The sequence below is a fragment of the Corapipo altera genome, unplaced genomic scaffold (genome assembly GCF_003945725.1).
Source record: "Corapipo altera isolate COAL_440 unplaced genomic scaffold, ASM394572v1 98, whole genome shotgun sequence".
In the NCBI taxonomy this organism is placed as follows: Eukaryota; Metazoa; Chordata; class Aves; order Passeriformes; family Pipridae; genus Corapipo; species Corapipo altera.
Genome location: NW_020884914.1, coordinates 3756299 through 3781290, shown reverse-complemented (window position 1 = coordinate 3781290; position 24992 = coordinate 3756299). Strand labels below are relative to the sequence as shown.

The 24992-nt window shown below is 44.0% G+C and overlaps 2 protein-coding genes across 3 annotated transcripts in view; one reads left to right on the top strand and one right to left on the bottom strand.

Moving 5' to 3' along the window:
• The first annotated feature begins 7 nt into the window (after positions 1-7).
• On the top strand, positions 8-7563 carry PMM2 (phosphomannomutase 2). The gene is made up of 9 exons (XM_027655066.1): positions 8-122; positions 410-521; positions 1491-1567; positions 2157-2248; positions 2988-3087; positions 4060-4135; positions 5259-5374; positions 6433-6610; positions 6886-7563. Exons 1-8 carry the CDS (start codon positions 57-59, stop codon positions 6535-6537), a joined length of 744 nt encoding a protein of 247 aa, XP_027510867.1. The 5' UTR covers positions 8-56; the 3' UTR covers positions 6538-6610; positions 6886-7563.
• Positions 7564-8763: 1200 nt separating this feature from the next.
• Positions 8764-24992, bottom strand: part of CARHSP1 (calcium regulated heat stable protein 1) — a 36958-nt gene continuing 20729 nt past the window's right edge. For both annotated transcript variants that reach the window (XM_027655067.1, XM_027655068.1), the window contains exons 3-4: positions 22938-23060; positions 8764-9665 (exon numbers count right to left, since the gene is read on the bottom strand). In XM_027655067.1, the coding sequence (XP_027510868.1) occupies positions 9503-9665; positions 22938-23060 (286 nt within the window). In that variant the 3' untranslated portion in view covers positions 8764-9502. The remainder of the gene's footprint in view (positions 9666-22937; positions 23061-24992) is intronic.

Genomic DNA, 24992 nt, shown 5'->3' with positions numbered 1-24992 from the left:
CAGCGCGCGCGGGGCCCGCCGGGAGGGAGGGGCGGCCCCGCCGGCCCGGCCCCGCCATGGCCCCGCCGCCCGCAGCGCTCTGTCTGTTCGACGTGGACGGGACCCTCACGGCCCCGCGCCAGGCGAGTGCGGGACGGGGCTGCGGGGGGAGGCTCCGGGCTGTCACCGAGGGGCTGCGGGCGCTGGGGGAGCGGGGAAGGGTGTCCCACAGCGTGCGAGCCCTCGGGCAGCGGGGCATCGCACACCGCGGGCTGGGTGGGTGAACTCGCCGCGCCCCTTTAAGGGGGAAACAGAAGAATCCTCCCTATTTCTTAAAGCCAGTGCCACTAGTTTGAGGCGGCTGCTGCGGAGCAGCGCTGCGGGGCTCATGCCGCAGGCAGGGAAGGCTGACGGGTGTGTTTGGGCGCAGAGGATCTCCCCGGAGATGGCGGCGTTCCTGCAGCGGCTGCGGCAGAAGGTGAAGGTTGGGGTGGTGGGAGGCTCCGACTTCGCCAAGATCCGCGAGCAGCTGGGCGAGGACGGTAAGGACCGCGCTGATGCAATCCCGAGCTACCCACAAGGAAGTCAGGAAGGTTAAATGTAGGTTAAACCCTGTTGGTTCCCCTCCTCCTTTGCTTTGAACTGTTCCTGGTGATGCCGCGTTGCACTCAGGTGCACTCAGAGCTGTTTCCTGGCACTTAGGAACTGCAGCGTGTTTGCATTTTACAGGTATCTCGGTATCATATTAAGGGATTGTTACTAATTGTGAACTCCTGGCAGAACTTTGGGAGGGCTTTGTCCCGTTGCTGCTTTACAGTGGGACTGTGTGTGTGACACACACGTGTGGCTGCTCAGCTGTGAGCACATCCCTGGAGGGTCTGACTTTGTTCACTGCACCATAACCCGCGTAACAAACCCCTTTTGTAATGAGGTGCAGCGATGAACTCTCACCCTGTCCTACAAGAGGCACTTCCTTTTCTTAGTCTTTAATGGTCTTTACTTAATTGATGCCCCTGACAGCCTTCTGTCATGCTCAGGTAACTCAGAATTTGTTTGGCTTCCAAGTGGTCTCCACTAAGCCGTTATCATTTTGTGTTGTACTAAGAGTCTCACAACTGCCAGACATCTACTGAAGATTAGTAACACTGAGGAAACAAACCTAAAAGAGCAGTATTTGACTTGCTCTCTCGCCAGGCTGTGCGCCAGGTTTTTGCAATATTTGAGGTGTTCAGTCACTTCCTTACACTTAATGCAAAGACACATATTTTCAGGAGAGGAAGAGCCTTTGAGCAAAAACACGGGTAAACTCAACTGAATGACTTCTTGTGATTTGAGGTGTGCATTAATCTTGGTGAGCAATGGGAGTGGCTTTGATCCTGTGCTTAATCTTATGCTGCTGAATCTTTCATGCTTTAGGATCTAATGTTTGCTGTATTTTAACCTGTTTAACAAACTGCATTAAACATACATGGGAAAAAAGGGTGTGTTCCTGTCTTTCTGTTTGCTTGCAGTGGTTGAAAAATTTGACTACGTGTTTCCAGAAAACGGTCTTGTAGCATACAAGGATGGGAAATTCCTGAGCAAGCAGGTAAGTCTGAAATTTCCAGTAGTGGGAAAGAGAAATTTTCTAAAGATTTTTCTTTGTTGCTACAGTGCAGTCCTCTGTAGTCACCCTTCTAACAAAGGCCAAAACTGCTGCTGTTTTCATGTTACCCCTGTTAATGGATCATTCCTTTGGCCTGTAATATCAACATAAGTAATGGAGAGCAAACATTTAAAAAGAGGTCCTGGCTGAAATTGCTGCCTTGAACAGTGGTTCCAATTTACTGCAGGAACAAGCTCCATTTCTTCATGCTTGGCTACAGTAGATATTAACTACAGTTTTTGTTTAAGGCTGCTGCCTCTGGCCCACAGTTTCCTTCTAAACTAGGTGCAAGTAGGGAGCATATTAAAGGACAGTTTGGTGTTATGATTAAAAAAAAAAAGTAAACAAAAATAAAAATGAGAGCCTTCGGTTAATACCGTGTGTGCATCAGCTGAGAGTTACTGATTGAAGGCATGTTTATTCCTCTGTGGTATTAACCATGCCTGATTATCCAATGTCTGTGTTTTCCATGTGACTTGCTTTTAGAATCTCAAATTCTGGACCCTTGGTTGAATGGTGTTTATTTTTTTAGAGCATTCAGGGTCACCTGGGCGAGGACATTCTTCAGGATCTAATCAACTACTGCCTGAGTTACATTGCAAAGATTAAACTGCCAAAGAAGAGGTATGTGCACACACACATCTCATCTGGCCATGTTCTCCTTGTTACAGTGTTGGACATCAGGATGTAAAGCTCAGCTCAGGCTGCTGAGCAGAAAAAAATGAGTAATTTGTGGTTTTGGAACACTGTGTATGTGAAACAGCTCAATCCATGCATACAAAGACAAGCTCCCAGCTGGAGCACAGGATTTGAAATATTGATTCAGCATTTTTAAGAGGGAAGGAGGCTCATTTTTGAAGTGGGAGTGTTTCCTTGATGTGTTTGGAATTCAGCAGCATAATGTTTTCCAGAGATGAGAGGTGTGCAGCAAGACCAGCTCTGTGTGATACATGAGGTGCAGCTGCTCCAGGCACTAAAATGCAGCATGTGAGGCAGGGCAGGACACTGCCCAGATTGATGTGAATTTTTGCAGCTTCACCCCAAAACTGACAGCCTGGTCTGTCAGGCTCTGAGGATTGGGTTGATGGGATGCTCCAGTCACACTTTTAAAACCAAGCTGTACTTTTAACAGTCAGAAAGGATGACACTGAGATTGCCAGATTGAAATAACAGTCCAAAATACTCCTTGGTGCCAGAGGTATTGGTTCCTATGCATACAATGAGTTTTATGCACACAGTGAGAGGCTGAAGGACGCAGCTGATTCCCACTGTCTTTGGAATTAAATGGAAGTTCATTATGATACTTAGTGTTTTGATCAATTTTTTCATCTGTTTTCTGTCTTGTTAATCAATCCTCTTCCAGAGGCACTTTCATTGAGTTCCGGAATGGGATGTTAAATGTGTCCCCCATTGGAAGGAGCTGCAGCCAGGAAGAACGACTTGAGTTCTATGAACTCGATAAAGTGAGTTACAGCTCTTGAAAAATACCCAGCTCTCCTGGAGGAGGCAGTTACAGCCAGGTTATGATTTTTAAAAAACTTCTATACTTTCTGCAGTTTTTTTCATTGTAATCCACGTAGTTTAATGAACTTCATTCAGACCTCAGCAAACAGACAATAGTTTTTTTGTTGCAATGTTAAACAATGATTACTTGCAGAAGGGGTGGGTTTGGCTCATGTTTCTTTTAATCCAGAACATCCAACCTCTACACACAGGGTAAAAATGCAGTCCTAGATAAAACCATTCCTTGGTGAGCTCTTTAGTGTACCAATCTGTATCCATTCAAGTCAATAAAATTATTCCTTTACTTGTCCTCTGCAAAGCCTTTTAAGGCAGAATTTTAACAGCTGAGGTCAAACTGTTCACCATTTATCCTCCTCCATTTATCCTACACAGCTAAATGTGCAAGGCTGAAATGAATCTGAGCCACAAGAGTTCTGTTTTCTGCTACACCACAACGGCTGTTTCTGACCCAATAAAAACCCTGAAACCTAATTCCTCAAAAGCAGACTTTATCTGTGACTCAGTTAATGGATGCTGAAGGATATCTAAGATATCTAAGCATTCTGAAAAAACCCTTCTTGGAGTATATGGCCTCAGAAGAGTAGTATCACTTTTTTTAGACTCTTCCTATGCCTCAGTCTTCCCATTTGTAAAACTGAATTTTTCTGGGAGTTGAAGCACACTTTGGTAGTGTTCTAAGATTTTCAGGAAGAGCATATATCACAGCATGTATGTGAAGTTTTGCTCTTTTATTTTTTTACAAGTTGGTAACAGATTAAAGTGGGAAGATTCTCAACTTGCTGCCAGTATCACAGTCCCGGTTCTCAGACCTCTGGGTATTTTTGAGATGTTTTTTGGGGGTTATCTTTTCATTAATTAATTAACACAGCTTGTAACTGATACGTGGCTTTGTTTTGTTTTTTTCTTAACAGAAGGAGCATATAAGAGAGAAATTTGTGGCTGATTTACGAAGAGAATTTGCAGGCAAAGGCCTCACGTTTTCTATAGGTAATACATTAAAAGAATGTAATTTAAAACATCAATTAATTTAATTTAAGTCATATTGTCTCGTGGCTGTGACATATCCCATCTCATTTGTGTGATAGTTCTCACTGGGGGTGGTTGCAGGCAAGACTGAGCCTCTTTTTCGTCTTAGGGCTTTCATTTGGACATTTTAATTGAGATCCATCAACAAAGAGAACTTCATTGCTTGTCATCAGTTCATTGTCCTTTAATGTCAGTTGTATGACTGATTCTGCTCATTTTGAAACATATTATATGCTTCTATTTAGTCAAGAGTTGTTTCTGTGAATCAGTTTTGATCAGAACTATTCCATCAGTGCTGTTCAGTTGCCCTTAGTTCTTCAGCTCTAACTGCATTGTGTGGGAGGAAGGAAAGAATCCAAAAGCAAGTGCAAGCTTAAAGAGAAAAATTATAATAGAGAGGGAATTAATATTCCATGCATTTCTTCTTTTTTCCCTTCTCCTCTAATATATCACCACATTCCTGCCTTTTGTTATTTTTCAGAAAGTATGGTTGCCATTAGTGCTGTGGTATTGAAGCACTAAGGCAGAAATGAACTGAAATGCAGCTCTCTTGAAGCATGTTGTAAATACCTTTAAGGCACCTGCTTCAACTGGGGATCATGCTTTTAGGTATGGGGGAAGTCCAAGAATTCAGAACTGGAACAGTTGTTGTCCTCTTAGGGTGTGTTAAAAAGGCTGATTTCCTCCTTTTTCTATTCTGAAAGCCTTAGAAAGTCTTTTGCCTGAAGACTTTATGGCTGTAGATAGACCTATGACTTCTTTCATTTGTGTCCTTTCTTTCCAAACTTAAAGAGATTAAATGTAATTCTTTTTAAAAGGTTCACTTTTTGGGAATGTGCTAAGACTTTCATATTCGTTCAATGGATAAATAATCATCTCTAAATCACAACTGCAATAACTGATACCCTATAAAACACTTTCTGTACTTACAAAACCTAACTCCAGGCTCTCATAATATTTCTGTGGCTTCTGCAAAGCTCCCTCTGCCTAAAATCTTACCCAGTTTAGGATTTCTTCACTTCCTCTCCCCTCAGAAATGTGTTCTTACAATCCAACCAGTCTGCTTGGTTCCTCTCTATCCTAGGAGGGCAGATAAGCATCGATGTGTTCCCCGATGGCTGGGACAAGAGGTACTGCTTAGGAATTGTTGCCAATGATGGATACAAGACTATTTATTTCTTTGGAGACAAGACTATGCCAGTGAGTACATTAGTTTGTTACATTAATTTCAGAGCTGTTTTAAAGCACGGGGACTGTAGGTTCTAACATTCTAACCTCATTCCTGACAAGAGCTGAAGTCAGGGTACAAACACATGTCCATGTTTAACTGGCTGTGCTGCTGGGGGAGAGCTGGGAGGTTTTCCTTCTGTTTCCTGAAGTGAACACAAGGTTCTTAATAGAAATTGTTTGTAAATGGAGCTTCTGTAATTCTGTTAAAAGCCTAGGTGACATGACTATGTGATAAAGTGATTATCCTCTGTGGTTAGTGTAGATTGATGCTTCCTGTTGGCTGGTGTTTTTTAAACATATTTATTTCCCATTTAACTTAATTTAATGCTGTTCCTTTGCTCACCACTGTCTCCACATTGGGGAAGTGAACATAGTCCCTGTCCCCCATCATTGGGCTCAGCAGGGCAATTCAGAGGCTTTTAAAACTCCTGAGCAGAGACCTGACAAGAGCCTGTGAGGGCAATGGCAAGCACAAGGACTTGGATGAAATTAAAGCTGTCTGAATATGGCCAAGGGACAGGGTCAGGCTAAGTTCTACAAGAAAAGGCTTAGTTTTATAAGAACTTGGAGTTATAAAACTCTGAAGTTACAAAGAACTTTATAGATTTATAAACTTGAAAAGATGATAATTTATAAAGAAAAGATAATTAAATTAAAGGGGTTTTCTGCCTTGACACCAGCTGCAGAAGTAATCACCTGTCCCTCTGGCACGCAGTTCATGGACAGTTCATTTTAAACCCTGTAAGTGGCAGTGCAGGATTTTCAGAGTGTTGAATTACCAAGAGCTGCTGCTGACCCCGTGAAAGCAGAGTGGCAAACAGAAGCTTGGGAACTGCTTCCTGCAGTGCTCCCGGTGGTTTTCAGGGATCCCTGCTCATGCAGGTGGCACTGCTGTTGTTCCCTGAGCCTTGTCAGGTGTCCTGTCACTGCAGGCCCTTGGAAAAAGGCCCTTCTTTCCATGTTTTCCTTTATGTGTCCCTTTTGTGTGATTATATGTTAAATAAAATTAAATCCTCTTCTGCTCCCAGGGAGGGAATGACTATGAAATTTTCACAGACTCCAGAACAGAAGGCTACAGTGTCACATCCCCCCAGGATACCAGAAGAATCTGTGAAGAGCTGTTTTTTAAATAAAAGACTTTCAGAATTCACACTTACAGGACGGTTAAAACAGCTTAATAACTTGAGACATCATCTTCATTCTGTATTGTGTTTTTTGTAACTGTTTAATGAATAGCAAGTGCTTTGCAGGTCAGTCATTACTGAAGGGAAATGTTTTAATTGAATTGAATTGTCCCCTTGCTGACCAGGGGAACACAGCAGAGCACATTTCACACCATCCTTTCAAGTACTGTTTTCTTTTTGTTTGGTTGTGAGTTTTGGGTTGGTTTATATTTTTTGTTGGTTTTTAAGTCATCAGTAAACATCCTTAACTAATTAATTACATTTTAGGGGGGAAGGGGAGGCATAATCTGCCTCTAGTTGATTTAAGGTCTTGAAACTGGCCTGCAAGGCTTTATCCCTATTTTTTTTTTTATTTTGAGGCTACTTTTTAAAAGATGAGCATTTTATAAGAGTTTTTTTTAAATACTGCCTTGTGCTATAAAATCATGAATTATAAGACAGTTGGGACTTTCTTGTCTGAAACTAGAAGATGAGTAGAAGAGACAGGATTTATTTCTTCCTGGAGGTGGGAAGACTGAACTGAGCCATAAGTTCCTGACTCCACATGTGTTCCAGTGTGTGGTCAGAAGGTGCTTCAGGTCTCCCACCCCTGGGAAGGCTGGACCAGCTGGGGCCAAAGTTACCTCCTCAGAATGGCACAGTCAGATCATGGTACCTACAACTCTGCAGACTACTAAAATCTAAAAAATAAAAAATTTGTAAAGATAATCAAAGTAACGTCATCACAGTAACAAAATATATTCCTGTCACTTTCTGATAGTTTTCTGATTTTCTTTGTAAGAAAGAAATTAAGGGTAAATGAGATTTTAGTACTAAGAAAATTACCTGAATTATGTTTCTCTTAAAATTCAAGTCAACACCTGACAATCCATGTAACTGTTAATATTACTTTTCTCATCTGGCATTACAAAAGTAATCTTCTGTATGAACAATTTGATTTAGTAACAGAGAAATAAATCTCGTCATAAAAAATTACTGTTTCAATTTGTCATTTTGGCAAATAAAATACTTTTAAAATACTTGGTGCATGCTGCCTGTCTGTACAAAGAAATGAGGGACCCGAATCTTTCCAATTCCATGTTTATGTGATACCTGCACAGTAAAAAAAAAGGGGGAGTACAATCTTTGTGTACCAACCCAAATCCCCAGAAGAGCTTACAAAAAAGGAGAGGGAGCTGTAATGCACCTCATGCATCAAAACTACCTTCTAATGTTTTCTTATATAAAGTCTTTAAATGTCAGACACCTGCATTCTCCTCTCCTTGATCATCTTCACCACCACCTACCCAGGGAGGAGACTGAAGACATGTTAAAGCATCATAATGGTCGCATTTATTGTAAAGAAAGCAGTGTGTGATACTCCAACAAGCTGGACAGTGATAAATCCACCACTACCGAGTCTTATGGGTCATAAAAAAAAAAGCCAAACTCCAAACCCCACTACAGATTGGTTGTTACCATACACCACAGTGTGATACTGGTACAGCTCAGGTAAAACAAGCCAGCACAGCAGTTACTGACCTCCACACCTCAGAACAGATCCTGTGCCCTGAGTTCTGGGACACGTCCTGACAGCAAGCACCTGCTGGGAAAACTGCAAATAGGCAACTGGAGTTACACTGTTTCACACAACTAACAAGAGCTGTGCCATCTTTTTTACTTTTTTTTTTAATTTTTTTTATTATTATTATTATTATTTGCAAAGTCAATAAAAATCCACTGTTAGGAACATAATAGAGAAAAATGCTGCATTTGAAAAAAAAAATATGTGGAAGGCAAATAGGAACAGAACTAAGTTAGTTGCACTACAACTACATGAAGGGAAGAGTGACTCTATCACATCTTACCAAGCAAGTTTTCCTGGGAAACAGATGCAGAATGTACTTCACCAAGACAGCTGAGCCTGTTAAGTAACTCACACAATATTTTACACAGGGTAATCTGAGGAGCATAGCCTGCTGTGGGGAAGGGCAGTTATCCTGCCTGCCTGGTGGCACACCATGGCAGAGAGGCAACTGTCTGCCACCCAGAAGGTCATCTTCAGCCTTGTCTAAATTCAGACACAGTCAGAGGCTATGAAGCATCCAGTATTCTACAGCTTTCTACCCCTTACCTTGAAGCAAATTTTTTTAATTTGGGTTGGAACTTTTTGTTTGTTTTTGTTTGTTTGTTTGGTTTTTTAATACTAGCCTATAAAATTTGTTGCTAATCAACCATCAAGGCACCTAAGTAAATTCACAAACAATCCTGACTTTACAACCACAATACAGTTTCCACACCGGTGCAGCCACACCATGTGCAAATGGGTGCACTGGAGTGTAACCACTAGATGGAGAATTTCCACCTCGTGGCTGCTGCTGTTTGTGAACTGCCTTCCACGAGGACAACAAATTGCAGCAATGAACACCTCTCGAGTCTCTCAAGGCAAGGCATTCAGGCACTGTTATCAGCAATAAATGTACTGTAACCCTACAGAAGAGCAGCCCAAGGGAGCAGAGGGCTCACACAATGCCAGGGTCTCGGAGTTATGGTCATCTGCACTAGAAGAGTTCTCCTTAAACCTCTCCCCGCTCCCCCTGGGCATTTCCTGGAATCAGTTCACAAGATAAAAGAAAAAAAACCAAACCTCCCCTCCTCCATCAAGCACACAAACTAGGTCTCTTTAAATACATTTTTTGTAAACACATTACGCTAGATTTTTTTTTCATTAGCATTTGAATTGCCTCTTTTTTTTCTTTTTTTTTTTTTTTTTAAATCAGGCCAGCTATAAAAAAAAACGGTAATTCTGGCCTGCTTCTGCTTTATTGACAACTGCAGTGTTTCCTCCTGCAACAACACGTGGGATATTCTCAGGACAGGTCCCCTGCAGGCAGCTGTTGAGCAGTGACCACACGGGTCAACCCCGGGACACACCTCAGGGGCTGACGACGTGCCCCGACCAGGTCTCGTGCTTTGTGCCAGGGGCGAGGTGGGTGATCACCACCTCCACTGCCTGCAGCTTCTCGTTCTTCGGGGGGATGGTGCACATCTTGTAGGTGACCTCGTCGCCCGCCACAGGAACGTACTCGCCCTCGATGCTGCGGAGGGGGAAGCTCCAGTTAGTCATAAATCACATCAACGCTCCTTTGCAGCTTATTTAAATTTTTATCATAATAATTATCTGGGATGCTTAAGACACTTCAGGTTTTGGTTTTTTTACAGAGCCTGTCGTCGACCAAAGTCTGGTTGGTTGATTTTGGTCGTCTTGCAGCAAAATCCCTATGGAAATACTATAAACCCCACCACCACCCTAAAAAAAAACGACCAACCAAAAAAAAATTCAAAATGAAAGCAGAAAAACATGAAAATTCACACTCTAATATACCTTAAAGAATACTCCAGCTTGGGCAGCATCGCTGTGAACTGTGCACCAGCACCTCACCCACCGGCAGCACTAGAGGGCAGGGCTGATGCTGTTTGGCACTTACTTCGGGGATATGGTTTCTAACTACAGAAAGTTGATCCTTTTCTTTTTTCCCCTCCTTTTCACTAAAGCTTTTAAAGTTTGGGTTTGGGGTTTTTTCCCCTCTTTTCTTTTTTAAAAAAGCGCTGTGCCATGCAATGGAAAGATTTTACCTTTAGGTTACTCCACCATAACAGTTTGTGGTATGAAAACAAACAAACAAACAAGAAGAGCCCAAGTGAGCTGTGGTGTCAAATATTTCAAAATTACTTGCTGTGAGAAAAGAGAGTTGTGCCACCCTGATGTGTTGCACTGCAGAAAAACTCATCCAGTGCTCAGAAAGATTTCCAGGAGTCGCTCACTCCTACCTATCCCCCACCAGTGTGATGCCACGGGATGCTGGAGGACTTTCACTGTGCATTTGTAACTGCATGTGAGTCCTCATCCTGAATCCGTGGGAGATGGCCAAAGGGCTGCCACCTTCTGTTCAGAACAATGTGCTGGTGACACAGAGAACTGCAAAGTGCAACAGCTTTCCTCACCCTGTGCTCAACATCAGAGCTTTATAATAAAAATCCCAGCATGTGCCAGTGAAGACCAGCAGAGATTCCTCCAACCTGCATTGCCACGAGGCTCTGACAGTACAAATGATGCTCCTTCATCTTTCTTTAAATACACCTACATGAGTCCATGCCCACCTTCCCCTTCTCTGACAGCCTAGGCCCTCGATTTCTTGTTGTTTGAGGGCTTTCAGTGTCTCTCAGCAGCATCTGTATTTGGGAACAGATAAACACTAATAAATTCTACCTCATTGGTGTGACTTGCTTGTGAACTCTTATTAACTGGAGGTAAGATTTGGGTTCAGGAAAGAAAAAAAGTCATCTAGGTCAGAAGTTTGTCACACACCGCTGAGTTTGTTATTTGCCCTCATTGGCAGCACGGTCACACCACCCAGGAATTGTACCCCACGTGTTTCTGTTAATAGCAGAGATCTCAGATTTTAGCAGTGCCCTTCATATCCACTCTCATCTCGTGACCCATTACTGTTTGGGCTTTTCTATTGCAGGAAAGACTGGCAGGGCTGATAGGATGTAAATTCACTGGCCCTTACTGCCAGCTGTGACTTCACATCAGAGTTTGCTTCTCCCCACAGCTCTGCAAAACTCCTTCAGCTTCATCTCCTGCACTGCCTCTCCCCAACCCTTCCCCCTTTGAGGGCTGCCTCAGCTCCTCCTCCTCCTCTAATGCCTTGTGAGTGCTGCTCAAGGAGCTGGTGCCAGGCTGTGCTGGAGCAGAAGAAGCCAGGGACAGAACGGGTAACCAGGTAAGTACAAGGGAAGCTAAAACTGACCCATAAATCAGAATTTCTCGCATGGGAAATTCAAAAGAAAAGTCATTGTTTGCTTACTGATTGTATCAACATGATATTGAAAATGCTCCTGTATCTGAATATGGATCTAAAACCTGCTGTGAGGAGTTAAAGGCAGTCCCAAGGCCTGTGGCTTGAAATGCATGTCCTTAAGACTTTATTTCCCTCTACACCAGAGCTGCCCGTGACTACAGGAACGAGACCCAAGAGGGCACGTCCTAAGCTGAACTCTTCCAGCAAGTGCCTGGGAAAACAGGAGTAAACTGAAGGCAGAAAAAATATTTACAGAATAATCAAGATAAAGCCTCCTTCATCAGACCTGACAGCCCTTTCCAGCCCATGCAGGCTGATCCAGCTGACCTTTATTAACAACCAGAGTCTCCAGGCCCACCTGTCAGCCCAGTCCTGTATCACACCACAATCAAGCTCCCTCATCTGACTTCTGCTGTGCTGTACTCTCCAATTACTGCCTTCATTTATACCCCACTCTCCCCATTTCCAACAGGTTTAAGGTTCTTTCAGGTGCGAAGGGATTGCACATCCAATCCTTATTTTTTTTTCAGAAGCAAAGATTAACTTACCCTTTCTACTGCCAAAGGAATTTGCCACCAAATACCCTGCAGTTTACCCTGACTTCAAAACAGAGGATTTCAAGCACGGATGTACTTGCTGGTGCTGCATCAGAGCCTGACAAGGGGATGTGAAGTTCCAAGAAGAGACACAGGTGAGGGTCAAACCACGAGTGAAAATGGGAATGGCACATAAATCACATCACCTTTCCTACTTGAACCTCTTGAATGATCCCCTGTAGCCAAAAATATTGTTGCTATAGAGCTAAAACCATATTGCCATGAGCAGTAACTCTCAACACAGCCCATGCAGGATTTCAGTCCCAGCTGAGCAAGGCAGCACCTTTCCATGGAAGGCAACACAGCACAGGCATTTCATCTGCACAAGGGAACACGGGATGAGCAAAACACAGCGAGCAGAAACATTCCCAGATGGATGTAACGAACACAGACAACGAGAGCTGAAGCAGAAAGGCTGCACTGACTCAGGTACAGCTGAGCCACTGCAACGAGCCACAACATTTGTTCATGGGGCCTCAAGCACCAGGACCAGCTGCACACTGTTCCAGGGAGTAAAGGCACAGCAGATACGTGGGGCAGGAACTAAAGCAGCATCTCCTCTTGGCATTACAGCCACTCCAGAGCCATGGCACTGCCTTTGAGTGCTGCACAGGGCAGGAACACACACCACAAGCAGTGAGATCACCACTGTGCAGGCATCAAATGAAACGGATGCCCTGCCCAGGAAGGGATCACAGGTTTGGCTGAAAGGGTTTGTTTTTAAGAAACAGGAACCTTACGTGTTCTTTAAAAGCTGCTGTGAAACAGGATGAGCCACAGTTAGCAAAACAAACATTTGAAATCTGCAAAAGTAGGTAGATATGGTTAATGGAAAAGGAAAGTGGATTCACAGTCTCCTGAAGCAGCAATATACAAAGGTTTAAAGCTCCTGGAAAACGGAGATAAATTAGGTATTATTTGAATCTTCAAAATCAAGTGAGGAAGTACAGCTTGAGCACTAAAAAGGACGGGTGTTTTTCTGGGGTATGTTCGGTTTAAAATTGAAATACGACTATGTACCTGGATGGGTTCTGGTAAGAAAGGTGTTGCAGATGTACTGGTAAACAAAGGGATCCTGTTTTTCCAAGAAATTAAGACCAAGTGAATCAAAACACACATAGGACTGCTGTGCCCGAAGTACAACAAGCTGCAGCCAGGGAGATGAGAGGCAAAGGGCCCAGCCCAGACTGCAGGACACACTCAACCATCACTGAAAGCCACTGCATCCCTCAGCACTTGTTAGTGACTGTTTGTCACTGTTAGTGACTGACTACTACAGTGTATGTAGTCTCTGGTCTGCAAGTGAAAAAAACAAAGTATTTTTTGACCCACATTTCTTATGCTGAATCATGAGCTTAAACACTCCTGTTCCTTCCACTAAACAGATCAGATTAGCCCCAAAATCTGCACAGCCCTAAGCATTACCCAGAAAGGTGCACTTTCCTCCACTAGAAAGCACTTCTTGCAGGGCTGAGCATTATGCTGACAGCATCATACCTTTTCTTGGTTTCTTTCCTTATCCAAGTTGACATTAGAAGAGACTGAAGCTTGTGATGAAACCTCATTTGACCCCAACATGTCTTCCTCTAATCCTCTAATTTGTAGTCTTTCCTTGCTTGTTGAGGTGACTCTAATCCATCAAGGCCATCCTGTCCTTTGCACAGCTGTGGGAAAAGGTTGTGGCTACACAAACATCTCCAATTTCATTTTTTGCCTTAGGCCTTCAAACTTTTCTCCCACAGATCAGACATTCTTTTCTTTCCTGCAGCTTTCTGGTCACCAGCCATTCTTGGTGCCTAACAAATAGGGGATTATTAACTCATTGCCCCCAGTGCACATGAAAAGCCAGAGGACAAAGGTTCCAGTCTGCAGCCTGAATAAATGTTAGTGAACAGTGTCCCCTGCACACTGTTTGCCCACCAAATGCTGCTCCTGGGATAGACACAGACTTATTCCAGCACTGCTATTGCTACACGATGCTGAGAGGCAGAAACAAGCAACGAGCAGACTGTGCAGCACTTGTGGTGCTGTCAGGAAAGAACAGCATGATGGCACTTGAGAGGGGATGAGATGGTGGCACTGGAGGCAGAGCCCTACACAAAGCTGGGGGAAGATCCTCCATCAGGAAGCAACTGCCTTAAGGGCTGAGTGGGAAATGAACGGGAAAAGACCAGAGAAAGTAAACAGAGTTCTTGGAACAGATTCAGCCTACAACAGACGCTCTATAAACAACGTAAGTTACCTGGATAGTTTGGTAAAGGAAGTTAAGCATAGACTTTTTTGATGCTATATATCGATTAAATATTTTTAGATCTGTATTTTTTACTTTTACCCTAACTATATATTAAATGTTGATCTAGAGGAAGGTGGAGATATTCACAGCTATTTGAGATTTAAGTGTGCATGTCTGATTCAAAATAATGGATATCTATTTATCCAGGAATTTTAAAACACTGGAACAACTTCAAGCTAAAAATAGGAAATGCTTTCCTGATGTTAGTGTCACAGTGAGACACAATAGAGTGAGTCTTAGATTATCCAGCAACTCCCATTTCCCAGCTCAGCGCCAGTCTGGTATGGTGGAGCATTTTATCCTGCACTATTTTTAGGAAACTGGGAGGTTATTAGGAAATTACCTAAATATGGAATGTTCTAGTTCTTCCTTCTCACAGCTGCTATTCATATTCCAGGGCTCCAGCTAGACCTCTTGGGACAAAGACTAAGTCACGTGGAAACATTTTTGAAGGAGAGTTTTCAGTGAATTCCAAGCCTTGCTGAACACCAAGCCTGCCATGGATCACACCAGGCAGCACTTCCCATGGATCAATGGGCTCTATTATCTTGTGGGCTTCTTAAAGTTCATTTAACACCTCAACATGCCTCCCAGGAAACCTGTATTTTCATTTAAGAGCAGGACCTGACAGAGTAATGAACTACAGTGAGTTAGTAATCCTGAACGCCCTCCCATGCAGTCCCAGTGCAAACCAACAGCTCCAGATCCATCAGCAAGGCCAGGGATGACCTTATCAAGCTGTCCAGCAGGCAAAGCAGAAGCAGGGCTGCCTCTCCCCACCAGTCACACTTGTAACTGGGACAGACAAGAGTAAAGAGGCTCAAACACTGAAGAATCTCAGCTGTTAATATCCAAGGTCTCTGCTAATGGATTTCCCTGTTCTCTGTGCTGAGAGAAGTACCCAAGAGCTGCCTGGGACAGAAGCTGCACTTCCCCCCCAGTACAGTAGAGGCACAGTTTTCTACCAAGATCTCTAGTCATGGTGTTGGAATCCATGCTCAGGGATGGTTATGGCTCTGTATCTGCTTTCAGCAGCTGGTTCAACACCAGGCAGCATAGCACACTCCATAAGGAAGAAACTGGCAACCACAACAGAAATATTTCCAAGGATGCTTATGTGAGGTCAGTCAGGGGTACAGAAGATGCCTGTTCCTGCAAGCACCCAGCTGGGATCCTGTCACAATCACACCTACTGTTTGCATATGGAAACCAAAGCCCAGGGCAGTTATGTTCTGTGCTCACTAACCACAAAGAACCTCCATCCTCGGGTGGTCACAGCCTGAGTGCTCACTGCCTGGCAGGCAGAGTGCAAGTCTTGGCTTTGACCTGTTAAACTTTGTATCATGTAGGTAGAGATTCTGGGAGGATTTAGCCACGATAACAACAACAGTAAGCTGGCTCTCCTGCATGCACCAGTGCAACATGAGTTCTCAGCCAACTGGGGAAGGTGGGGAACCCTTAGGAAAAAGATTATCTGTGTTGTATTAATTTCCAACCCCCTCTCCAGAAGGATCTGGAATTCTGCTGCCTCTCCTTCCTACCCCAGACAATCTACCTATTTCAGACTTCAGCAGATGCAGCAAAGCACCAGAAAGGGAGCACGTCAGGAAGGAAGTGTGCAGTCCAAGCAGGTAAGTCATCAAGTGTATTCAGTATTTTGAAGAAAATCAGACAGCTCAGATTTGGCCTCCCAGCAGCCCCAGAGCAGTTAGTTCCAGTCAGGAGAAACTGTTTTGCTGCTAATTCACAGAAAAGGCAGAGATGTCAGAAGAGTTTGTTCTCTCAGCTCAGACTCAGCTCGCAGATCATTTAAAGTTATCAGTTAATTTCCAACACATATTGTTACACTCCTCAGAGAAGAGATGTGGCATTAATGCTTTGCATTAAACAGTGATCTGGCAGAAAATCAGAGGAAAGAAAGGAGCATGAAAAGATGATCTCTCCATGGATATGAATAGCTCAAAGCCAGCTCCTTGGTGCAGCAGGAAAGTAGCAGGGCCAAAGCTGGGTTCTCCCTGCAGGAAGATGCAGCTGAAAGTACATCTCCAGCACAGCCAGGAACTGAGAGGGAACAGCAGAACGGGACTGTATCCCCACCTGGCAGAGACCACGTCTGTTCAGCACTCCCAAGTTACAGACACTGCAGCCATACTCTCCTGAGCTCACACCACGGTGCACAAGCAAAGCACAGCAAACTCAGGATCTCTCCAGGGATGCTGTGTGTCAGCATCCCAGGGGAAGCACAGCATCAATTCTCCAAAGCCATCATTACACATGGGGTCAGCCTGAAGGACAGCCTGAAGGCCTCCCTGCAATGCAGCATTTTTCCCTCCAGAGCCAAGTACTGACAAAACCCACAAACACTGCATGTTTTTTCTGTTTCATTATATCTGCTGCTTTGGCAAAACAAAATCTTTTAAAAAAAAAAACAAAACAAGAGTGTGGTCATTCATCCGTCACTGCTCTTTGGTGAACCACCTCCTTGCCTTGCCCTTGCAGGTACCCAGGCTTCAGGCCAAGTCCCAGTCAAATGCAAAAGCCTGGAGAGCAAAGGAGTATCCATCATGTGCCTGCTCCCAAATTCACTGGGGAAGCAGAAGGGTGAGAGTGCTCTGTGCAGTGCTCTAATGCACAACATTTGATCTGCTGCTACAGGCACCCCCACCCCACTTCCCCCATCCCCTCTGTCCGTGCCCTCAGCACCCCTGTTTGGAAGGGAAGCTCATGTGAACCTGTCTGTACAGGCAGCCACTGCCAGCACAAGGAAAGGGAGCTCAACAGCCAACACTGCAGGGATTCCCTGTCTGCTCTCTGGAAATATCCCACATCTACAGGTAGAATGGTAAGAGTGAAATTGGGGCCACCAGAGCCACTACATGTCACTAACAACCAAACCCGTGTGCATCTGACTCACTCCTGCCACGTAACAGGAGCTGAGGAGGTGAGATACAGCATCAGTGTTGAGAACTGTATCCTCCTGTAACTCCACCATTAATTTGGTGACAGTGGATCACCTTACAGGCTGGTGGAAATGAAAGCATTAACCGTACATGTCAGTATTAACAATGTAATTAGGGCTATTAAAAAATTTCACTCCAGGCAAGTGAATTTGCCTTAGCTTCCTGCTTTCTAATAACTGGAATATATGGCTGTAAATATCTGGAATTACTATCTCAGCAACTCCTCCATCTCCACGCTTGCCAGCTAGGGTTTTACATTCACTATAGCAAGCACATTCTGTATTTGTTCTGGAGAGAAGTGTGAAACTGAAAAAAAAAAAAAACCACAGCCTCATCACACTCAAAGAGCCATGACATTTTCCTGGTACAACCCTCTATACCAACTTGAGAACTGTCCCCAGTGAGCACAGGGAAGCAGGCCTGGCTGTGCACACGATGCAGAAGGTGGCAGTGAGGCTGTGGCTGGCACCTCTGGCTGGGTGGCAGGGGTGTGACAAGCTCCTCGGAGCCAGGCAGGAACAGCCACTCTGGTGGGTGTGTGTGAGTTGGCTCTGTCTGTCCATCTTGAGTGCTGATGGTGTTGCAGTTGGGGAACAGGGTTTCAGCCACAGATGCTTGACCCACAGACCAACCCAAGACAGTGCCACGAGTGCTGCCAGGAAGCTGTGGTGACTGTCACCAGAGCTGTCACCATGCCTCTACCAGCCACAGGAGGATGGCTTGGAAGGAAACATTACCACCTACCCGTGTTGGCATTTCCAGAGAACTCCAGGCTGCCCTGGACGGTTTTGTACACTTGTACTTAATCAGTCAAAAAGGAGAACTGGCTCCACACAAGTGTTATCAAAACCCCAAACAAATCTCTGTAACCTTATTAAAACAAAGCCACACAGACAAAAACCACCTTTCAGGTAGACCTGCACTTCAAACCAGTGTTTCTTACACTGATAATACAAAACTGGGGGGAGTGGCTGATACACCTGAAGGCTGTGCTGCCATTCACTGGGACCTTGATAGGCTGGAGAGCTGGGCACAGAGACACCTCTAATGAGGTTCTATAAGTGTAGGGTCCTGCACCTGAGGAGGAATAACCCCTAGTACCAGTACAGGTTGAGGGTGACCTCCTAGAGGGCAGTTCTGCAACAAGAACTCCACATCTGGAGTACTGTGCCCAGTTCTGGGCTCCTCAGCACAAAAAAGACAAGGAGCTACTGGGGAGGGTCCAGCAGAGGGCACAAAGATGATTAAGGGCTTGAAGCATCTCAGGGAGAACTGAGAAGGGATCTCATCAATGCACACAATGCCAAGAGGATGCTGGTAGGCTCTTTTCAGTGGTGCCCAGTGACAGGACAAGGAGCAATGGCCACAAACTAAACACAAGAAGTTCCATTTCAACATGGGGAAGAATTTCCTTATATTGAGGAGGCCAGAGCACTGTAACAGTTGCCCAGTGAGGCTGAGGAGTCTCCCTCTCTGGAGACATTCCAAACCCACCTGGACATGTTCTTGTGTCACCTGCTCCAGGTGACCCTGCCTTGGCAGGGGGGCTGGACTGGATGATCTCCAGAGGTCCTTTCCAACCTTAACAATTCTTTGATTCTGTATTCCTACCTCAAGTTCAACACAGTAAAGCAGCTTTGCTACAAGTTCAACTCATAGAACATGTCCACATTCACCTTAATCTCTTCCACAGATACTGAAATTGAAAATTTTGCAGACACCAAGTGAAGCTTTTGAATGTCACATATATTTGACCTTATTTTTGGGCTAATGCTCACTTATGGAAATGCCATGGTAAGTGTTATTATCTTGTAAAAATAAAGGGAAACTTACAGGAAACAGACATCCCATCTTATGGAAGACACTCACTGAAGTATAACCTTACAGCTCCCCAGAGCTTAGGAAAGAAAATAATTCCTCAAATTAAGTGTTTATGTTTATAATCATATTAATCTGCAAGATAGGCAGCTGGTTCCAGTGCTCAAAACCTTCACTAATCATCACAGCTTAATGATGAACACAAAGGAACAGTGTATCTTCCCAAATCCAAACTGGCAAAACCATTTTATCCCCGTTCCTGAAATCCCAGCTTTCGGGAAGAACTGATTCCAGAGAAACAATCTGCTTTCATTTCACAACTAGATGCCTACACTACACTGAGACAGTGAACAGACATCTCTCACATTCAGGTATAACTGAGTACAACAGGTAGAAGAGAATCAGTTGATTAACATAAGAAGGATCTCAAAATTCACACTACGCAAATCAGAGTCCTTGGAGTCCCCTGAGCCACAGTGCTGGTGACAAAAATACTGCTGCAAAAAGCAATTCCCATTAATAAAGAGCAATCTTTCTAATTCACTGTGAAATAAACTGAAATGAAAGGCATTACTAATTTGTCCTTCCAGTGCTGCCTTGCATCAGAATCAAGACAGTGATACCATCACCCTCCAGCACTAAAAGCTGTTTCCAACAACTCAAATATACTCAGAGTAATTAAAGAACACAATGTGCTGAAACCTTCAGTACTTCAATAATAGCACTTTTCACTAACAGGTTGAGGCAGAAACATCAGCTATTTTTGAACTGAAGCTCTGAAACAGTACCTACTCATGATACATTTAAAACAGTGGCCCAGTCCTGGTTCAATGGAAAAAATCCTGTTGACTTCAAAGGAGAAGCACTGACCTATAGAAGTTGCAAAAAACACAAAACACTTTAGTCCTACAAAATCCATATTAACTAACCTTGCTAAAACGTTTCTGAAAGAGCAAGGAAAACACTCTGAACGCAGAAATAAGCTTGAAGAAGAAAGGCACCATTTACCTGCTGGGGAGAAGGAAGAAGTGAAGGGCCATACTGGAAGCCAAGATGTCAGTTAAACAGAGAAACAACAAAGAGCCAGGTCTGTTAATGACAGGGGACTGCCCAGGGAGGCACTGGATGCCCAGCACTGGAATTGTTAATGGTGGGTTGGGTAAAACACCTGCCAGAAAGGCACAGGTGCCTCCCAGCAGCAAACAGATCAGAGAGGATCCCCTCCAACCTTCTCACCTACAGTGAACTTGAAGAGAGCTGCACTGCAGGAAGACCACAGCAGATGCAGCACAGCACAGGGGGACTGTTCCCCACCCACGTGAGCATTGGATTGAAACAACACAACTGAAAAAGAAGAGAGGTAACCTGGTCCAGTGGGGAGAGCACTGGGGTGTGAGCTGGGGAGCCAGAGCTCAGGCTGAAGGCTGTACCTGAGGGGCCAGGGCCCATCACCCACACAGCAGCTCCCCCTTTCTCAGCCTTTATCTACTCCAGCTTTCCCACAGAGGGTTGCTCTGAGGGCACAGGCAGGGTGAGGGTGACAGTGAGCACAGAACCTCTGTGCGTCAGCAAAACAAACCCGCTGAAAATACATCAAGAACTGTGGTTGCCCGTAAACTTTTACAGCCTTGGAGACCCGTTCAATAGTGCTTTAGGGCAGATGGAGTGGGTGGAAGGAAGGGGAGGGTGGCACACCACATTTGGGGCACAGTTACTCAAATCTAGCTTATTGATGGCTCACAGTCAAAGCATTTTGAAAGCATATGGGATCAATACTCCAACCAGCACAGCCCACGAGAGGGGACTCCTGTGAGAGGGGGCCTCTCGCACAGATCACCAAAAATCACAGCAGACAAAATTACTCTCATAATGTCACACAGAATTTCAGCACAGGAGACATATGGGAGTGTTATTCAGCCAAAGAGAAAAACCACCAGTGGAGTTTCTAAGAATTAAAGCAGTCTGGGGGGGACTGTGTACCCAGAATCAAGTTCTGGGTTTGGGCCCAGAGAGAAAGATGTGCTGGGCCACAGGATGGAAACCCTTGAAAGATCAGTTCACATTTTGTACAGACAAACAAAAGGGCAACCCCAATCAAAAGGGTTTTAAAAGGGTTAATTTCACATAACTGAAGAAAATTTTACTGAACTAATTGGAAGAGAAAACGTACAGAGAAAAAAAACTCAGGACTGAAAATAGACAGTTCTTTAAAAGGAATTCATTAGAAGGCTGAAAATTCATGTTTCTATGAGAGGGCTGTTTTAACTAAACCCCTGCTGATCAGTAACTCTATAGGTCAGACTAGACGTTCACAGTTAAATTTTTTAATTGTGACATAGGAAATGCTATTTTTAAGTCATTCAGGAAATGAGGAGAAATTGTGCATTTGCATCAGAAAAAAGAAAGAGAAGATATTACATGACATTTCCTTGGGTTGAACACGTAAGTCAGACCACTCAGCCCATTTACACCCACAAGCCCTACAAAGTTTTGGCTCCCCAACGTGCAGTAACATTCCAGAAACCTGGAGGGAGGCCAGTGTGCTCTTCCAAAGACCCGTGCTGCACACACAAGCAGGAAAGACAGCTGGGCCAATGTAAGTTTGGTACGACTTTTGTTGACTGGATAACCACTCTGAACAACAAATAAGGATTTCACAGCTTCCACGTTGTAAACAACAGGTAGAATAAAACTGGTGATAGGTCTAAAAGAGGTTATTGGAGAATAAAGATTGAGTAATGTTATTATACACCCTCAGAGACCAGTTTTAGCCCCAACACCGGTCAACATCTCAATCTAGAAACAAATATAAAAATGATCCATTAAACCTGGCAGATTATCCAAGCAACAAATGACAAGGACAGTGCAGTCAGGGAGTGTGCTCTGGCTCCCTGGGCAGGCTGGGCCTGTCCAGGTGAGATGTGCTGCACTGCAACCACGCCAGAATTCGTGCATCCGAGAAACAGGAATGCAAACACTCCTGTCAGGAATGCACCAAACTTTGACACTGCAAGGGATGATGAGGTCAGAGCAGGTAAGCAACTATGCAAAGAGCAGGGATAAGAGGGCTAATGCGATTATGGGATGTGCAGAAGGAGAAACAGAGCAGGACTCTGCAGGAGATTTTACCTCCGTATACTGAAAGCATGTGTACAGTGTATGGTCTTAAAATTATACTTAAATTCTATAGCATACTTAGAAGAGAGACTGAAAAGACTGGTTTAGACTGGGGAAAAATTCTCAGTGAGGAACTTAAAAAGCTTTATCTGCTTAGTTTATCAAAAGGCAAATTTAGGTGATGGTTCTCAGTGTGAACTGAACTTTTGTCTCAAGACAAAAAAGCAGAAGTACCAATGAAATCTTTAACAGAGCAAGCTTTAGCTACAAACTTCTCACAACTGAAGCTAGATAAATTCAAGGAAGTAATAAAGTGTGACTTTTCCCAACAATAGAGGCAATTAACCTTTAGTTTAATAATGGTACCAGCAGTGCAAAGTAAAAGTAATGAGCTTTCAGTGTTATAAGACTTTACATTAAAAGTGGATACCACATAGATTATTTGCTTCAGGTAAATGGAAGTTTCTGGGTCTGGGCAAAACTGCAAAGCTTATTGCAAGAGATTTGCCAGGATCATCTTCTAGTTTTTAACTCAACATAGTTATAATAACACAGGAAAAGAGCAGCACAACCTATTGCCGTCAGTAACATCTGCATAACCCCTCTTTGCTGGGGTAAGGGTGACAGATTATAAATCAATCTTGTATCCCAAGTGTCAAATGCACTCCACAACTAAGGCAAATCAAAGTTCCAGCCTCCCCTGGTCACCTAGACAACTTACTCCGAGATGTGTACGAAGATGTCTGGTCCTCCATCTGCAGGGGTGATGAAACCATGGCCTTTGGAGCGACAGAAGCACTTACAGACACCTTTGTAGATGGGACCCTCCGATGCCCTCACGGTCCTGCAGGAGGAAGCACAGGAAGAGGAGGTTATTGCTGAGCACAGACACCAAGCACGGCTCCAGGTGTGTCAGCCAGAGCAAACAGGCAAAAGGGCACAACGGGCCAAACGCTCCCAGTGAGCAAATTCCTCTGCAGGAACTGCTCAATACTCATTTTCATACGCTGCACATGCTTTGCCTGTGGCCTTTTTAAGGGAGATAAAGATGAGGAAGGTGTTTCCTTGCACTATAGTCCATCAGTTGCCATCTTGAGTTCACCTACTCTGTCGCTGTGCCACATTTTCTTTCAGACACCACACTAAGTGTGCACCTCTCCCACCCTTCCTGAGTTTGGGAGTACCAGTGTGCCCCAGAGTGTTGTGCTTTCACATATTTGACAGTCAGTGTGTGCATGTAGGATGGAGAGAGCACAGTGCACAGAGATGTATAGTGTGTACACACACCCCACTCAGATCCTGCCAGACTAGGATGCACTGAAGCCAGTATTTCACTTCCCAGTGACTTCAGCAGGCTGTGAAGCCAAACTGGTGTGCATAACACCAAGACTCCAGGCTGAACTCCTCCTCCACTGTCACAGGACCTGTATTTTAAAATGAGATTTGCAGACTGAGCTTTAGGATGACTCACTGCCATCAAGAAAAGGGACTTGCGTGAACAATGACCCACCCTAAAAAGTGTGTGATTAAATTCTTTTCCCCATCAAACACACCGAGTGGAACCTCCAGGGATCCAAACTCGCTCAAACACTTTCCTTAATGAAGCCAACTGTTTTAGACATCTTACAGAGTCTACACTGAGGAGTTACTAGATCAGGACTTTCTCATGCCATGAGTATCAGTAGGTTGCTCCCATGTGAGAGGAGGATTTTGGTACAATTCTTCTGCCTCAGTAAGTGACTGTGCTGCCATTTGGTTACGTGCATCATGGTGACTTTGACATCACTTTCCCAAACGTTCAAATTTGTTTAAATAAAGTTTAAATAAAACTGTTAACAAAAAAAGTAGTAAGCTCTGTTCCTTAAGTCAAACTAATGCTAAAAAAATACAGTTAAAAGTGCTAAAGAGAAATCTCCAGTAAATCACTTCATTTCCAGCTCTATAAAGCTGTCAGAGCACCTGACCTCACAAGTGCTTATTACACAGAAAAGCACTCGCTGTCCTAAACAAGCCATTAAAGTTCAATTGCATCTTTCAAGGAGATAAAGCACTGTGAGGGATGAGGCCCCACACTTCCAATGAACCAAAATTAAATAATCCCACTGAATAATAAGCTACTGTCTGTCATATTCATCTTTTCTATACAACTGTGGGGCCAGAGCTCACCTAGAGCTCCCCTCGTTTAAGGAGGACACACACAAAAAAATTCAGAGCTATTTTGATTTTCAGGGCAAACAAATACAGCAAGAATCCTACACTAATTAATGATTAAAGAACTGCGGAAGCCAAATAATAAATTCTTTCATTTTGTAAAAACCAGACTAAGATTAACAGCTGAGAAGACTTACAAAGAGTTCATTATTAACACAGCACTGAGACAAGCTAGCTTGGACTTGCTTTTCAAGGGCAACCCCAATTATTAAGTCAATTATGTTCCTTTTAGCAATCTACTTCCATTAGAAATTTCAGGGCATTTGAAGGCTTTTGGAACTGACAACATATAAACTTTTCTTCTGCTGCTGCTGATACTTTCTGCCTCATTTTAAATACAGAAGTAATAATATGGAGCATCACTGAGATTATTATTTAAATCCACATGGATCACTCCGAAAGAAAAGAGCTGGGTAACACTGCAAAATCAAAAAGGAAAAAGCCACCAGAAAAAACTCCATCCAGATAAAGCAGCACAAAGCAGGCTGGTTGTGGGGTTGAGCTCTTACTGCTACAGTGCTTCACTCAGCACTGCCAGACCTCCCTTACACAGACTGCCTGAACT

Coding starts and splice junctions, on each gene's coding strand:
- PMM2 (XM_027655066.1), top strand. CDS start 57: ATGGCCCCGCCGCCCGCAGCGCTCTGTCTGTTCGACGTGGACGGGACC. Junction 1,568..2,156: donor GGAAATTCCTGAGCAAGCAG/GTAAGTCTGAAA, acceptor TTATTTTTTTAG/AGCATTCAGGGTCACCTGGG. Junction 5,375..6,432: donor TTGGAGACAAGACTATGCCA/GTGAGTACATTA, acceptor TTCTGCTCCCAG/GGAGGGAATGACTATGAAAT.